This window comes from Apium graveolens, chromosome 9 (genome assembly GCF_009905375.1).
Source record: "Apium graveolens cultivar Ventura chromosome 9, ASM990537v1, whole genome shotgun sequence".
Taxonomy (NCBI): Eukaryota; Viridiplantae; Streptophyta; class Magnoliopsida; order Apiales; family Apiaceae; genus Apium; species Apium graveolens.
In genome coordinates, this window is record NC_133655.1 from 15,751,621 (window position 1) to 15,755,155 (window position 3,535).

The 3,535-nt window shown below is 40.8% G+C and overlaps 1 protein-coding gene across 1 annotated transcript; it reads left to right on the forward strand.

The window, feature by feature from the left end:
* Positions 1-2,650: 2,650 nt before the first annotated feature.
* LOC141685057 (uncharacterized) lies at positions 2,651-3,010 on the forward strand. Its single transcript, XM_074490181.1, has one exon. It carries the CDS (start codon positions 2,651-2,653, stop codon positions 3,008-3,010), a length of 360 nt encoding a protein of 119 aa, XP_074346282.1.
* Positions 3,011-3,535: the final 525 nt, after the last annotated feature.

Genomic DNA, 3,535 nt, shown 5'->3' on the forward strand with positions numbered 1-3,535 from the left:
TTACTGGGAAGCATAAAGAGCTGTATCTTTGCACCTACTTTTATGTTATAAATAGAGTGTGTTATACCCCGTGTGATATTTAAATTCCACGATATAGTAACAACAACATAATGAGTTATACCCCTGATGATATTAACCGAGCAATTGGTAGGAAATGGTTTTGTGATGACAATTTTTGGTACTCAATGGATCCGAATGAACGTTACGCACGAAGTTTAATAATCACGATGCAGAGGGAATGAGAATGGCGTGTTGGATGTCTCAACAGTTGTATGGGCCAATGTGTCCAGGAAGAAGTGTGAATACCAAAACAATGCGCCATACACATGCAGCAAGACACGCCTCATGAGCTGGAATTAGCATTATTTCATGCTAGAGAGGAAGAGAATCGAATGAGTATGCGCTTAAATCGTAAAGACCTACAAAGAAGAAGTAAGGAGTATGCTGAAGACGGCGACCTCCACACTGCAATGATGTATCATCATTTCGCTATAGGTCCTGATTATGTTTCTGATTGTTTTTTGTCTGACGATGAGTAAGATAATTACATATGCCAAGTAAATTTGTAAGACATAATTATTAATCACAGACTCAAATAAAATTAAACAAAAAAAACATAGACAACATAATACAGCATTTGCTTTTGTTGTAAATTTCAAGAATCTTATCTTCTCTTTCATATCTTCCAAATGGGACAAAAATAGTAGATTTCTCTTTAACAAAAATTCTATCAAAAATCTCCATTGGATTATATCAATAATGCATTCATATCCGAATTCTCAAAATGTTTAGCTATCTCTAGCCTACAGCTTCTATTCCTATTTATATATGTCCTCCTACATTGCATGTATTCAAAACATACTGCAATTCTAAGTTCCTAAATCTTTAGGAAAATAATATCGTTCATACTTGTAGAACACTCCTTTGTCGAAAAAGGTATGTCAGCATTACATGTATGTTTGTTTACATGTACAATCTTGACTCTGGTTTCCTAACTGTTAATGTTGTCTTCAACGCAGGGAGATGGAAGGCCACGTGAACGTCAAATTTTTTTGGGGTGGAGCAGTTATTCGAGATGGTATTAATATCAACTACTCTATCGATCCAAAAAAATGATGTTTATTAGGTTTGGTACCACTTACGATGAACTTAAAAGTGTCGTGTATAATTTAATGAACATTAGTTCGTATCAGTGGAATTTAAAATTGAGTTTGAAGTATCCATATCTTGGTCAGTACAACCTAGTTGAAGGTTTTTATCAAATGGATATTTTATGTGATGATGATGTTACACGCATGTTAAATGTTCCTGCCATGTTGCTAAATGTTCAAGAAGATGTTTCTTTGTTCATCGAAACAAAAAAATTGTTGTTGATGACCCGTACTCATTCCAGCATAATTTCGGGTCACAACCAAGGTCAACAACATACGATGGTGATGTACAGCCACTGTGGTCAAATGTACTTTTTGATCAAGGTGTAGGATATGGAGGGAGGAGTACTCAACATGGTGGAGGGTCTGGTAGGGGGGCTAGTGAACATGGTGGACGGTATGAAGGGGGTAGTAGTCAATATGTTGGAGGGTATGGAGGGGGAGTATATAATATGATGGAGGCTATGGAGGGGGGAGTAGTCATATGCTGCAGGGTATGGAGGGGGAGTAGTCAATATGGTGAGGGGTATGGAGGGGGACTATTGAACATGGTGGAGGTTATGGAGGGTGGAGTAGTCAATATGGTGGAGGGTATGGAGGGGGGACTACTAAACATGGTAGAGGGTATGGAGGGGAAAGCAGTCAATACAGTGGTGGGTTTCAAGGGGGACTAGTTATGAAAGTGATGTGGTGGGAAGAGGTTCAGGTCAGCGGTTAGCCCTGCTGGCAGATGGAGTTGTAGCCAATTCATCAAGTGAGGAGAATTTTTACCTTCACGATGATGACGACGAGGAATCTTCTGCCACCGAAGATGGTGAAGGACATTCAGAGATAAATGAAGAAATTTCCAATACATTTCCAGTAATTGGAGAAGAACATCATGTTCCAAGGGTTCCATGGTTTCGCACACAATACACTCCACCAATCATAGATAACCCTAATGATATATATGTTGATGAAGACCTCGACAAGGGGGAACTCGGTGATGGAATGTGTTATCGTGACAAAGCAACACTCTTAGGAGCAGTGAGGCGTGCACATATTAACACTGATCGTATATATAAAACTACAAGGAGTAACAAAGAACAGCTCATTGTATAGTGTCGGGCTAAGGGGTGTAACTGGAGGATGAGGGCTGCTTTCGTGCATGATTCCGGGTACTGGCGGATTAATGTTAATAGAGAGGAACACAAATGCATGGTCGATCAGCCGTTACAAGATCACAAGAAGTTATCTACAAGGATGATTGCACAGATTGTAAAACCACTTGTAAGTAAATCTTTAGCAAACGCCACTTATTAAGGCCGAATTTTTTTTGACATTTACTATTTTATGTGAAACAGGTAATAAATACACCAGAAATTCCCATTAAAACCATTATCCCGCTAATCAACAACGAGCACAACCATATATTGGGGTACAAGAAAGCATGGAGAGGGAAGTAAATAGCAATTGAGGAAGTGTATGGCAGTTGGGCTACAGCATACCAAGCTCTATCCATGTTCCTGGCAGCCATTATGAAGACAAATCCTGGAACCATTGCTGAGATCGATGTTGTCCCTTATGCTAAGGAGCGGGGCACGTCCGTCTGCAAGCGGATTTTTTGGTCTTTAAAGGCAATGATGGACGGGTGGCAACATGCACGTCCTGTGATTTCAATAGATAAGACATTCTTGAAAGGAAGATATAGGGGCAAGCTGCTTATTGTTATGGGTGTTGATTCGAACAACCACTCATTCCCTCTCTGTTATGGCTTGGTTGATGAGGAGACGTACGAGAACTGTCTTGGTTTTTACAGCGTCTTCGAAGACATGTCTGTCGGCAACGGACCGGCGTCTACATCATTTCTGACCGTGTAGCCAACATTATCTCTGCCCTACGAGACCCTCAAAATGGTTTTGCTGAGCCACTCGGCATCCATAGGTTCTGTCTCCTCCATGTAAGAAGTAACTTTTAAGGTCATCACCCATGTGGTGAACTAAAAAAATTAATGTGGAAAGCTGGAAGAACCATACAAGTCTCAAAGCACGATGCATATATGTCAAGGATTGGTGAAATTGCCCCCACCGCCCTACAATATCTTGCTATAATACCCGTAGAGAGGTGGACACTTTCCCACGATAGTGGTGTTCGCTACGGTCAAACAACCACAAACATGCTTGAGGGATTCAACGGTGACATAAGGAGGGTTCGTTTTCTTCCAGTAACAGCAATGATGAAGTACCACTTCTACAAGGCGGTCACAATTGTAGACAAACATCGAAACATAGTGGATGACGGTCTACAAGAGGGGCAACAGTTATGTGCACGTTCCGCCGCTATGTTAACAAAATTTCGGAGGAAGGCAACAGGACATACGGTTATTACTTTCCATTGTCTCCGCG

Bases quoted from the DNA above. Each gene is read 5' to 3' on its own strand.
- LOC141685057 (XM_074490181.1), top strand. From the start codon at position 2,651: ATGTTCCTGGCAGCCATTATGAAGACAAATCCTGGAACCATTGCTGAG.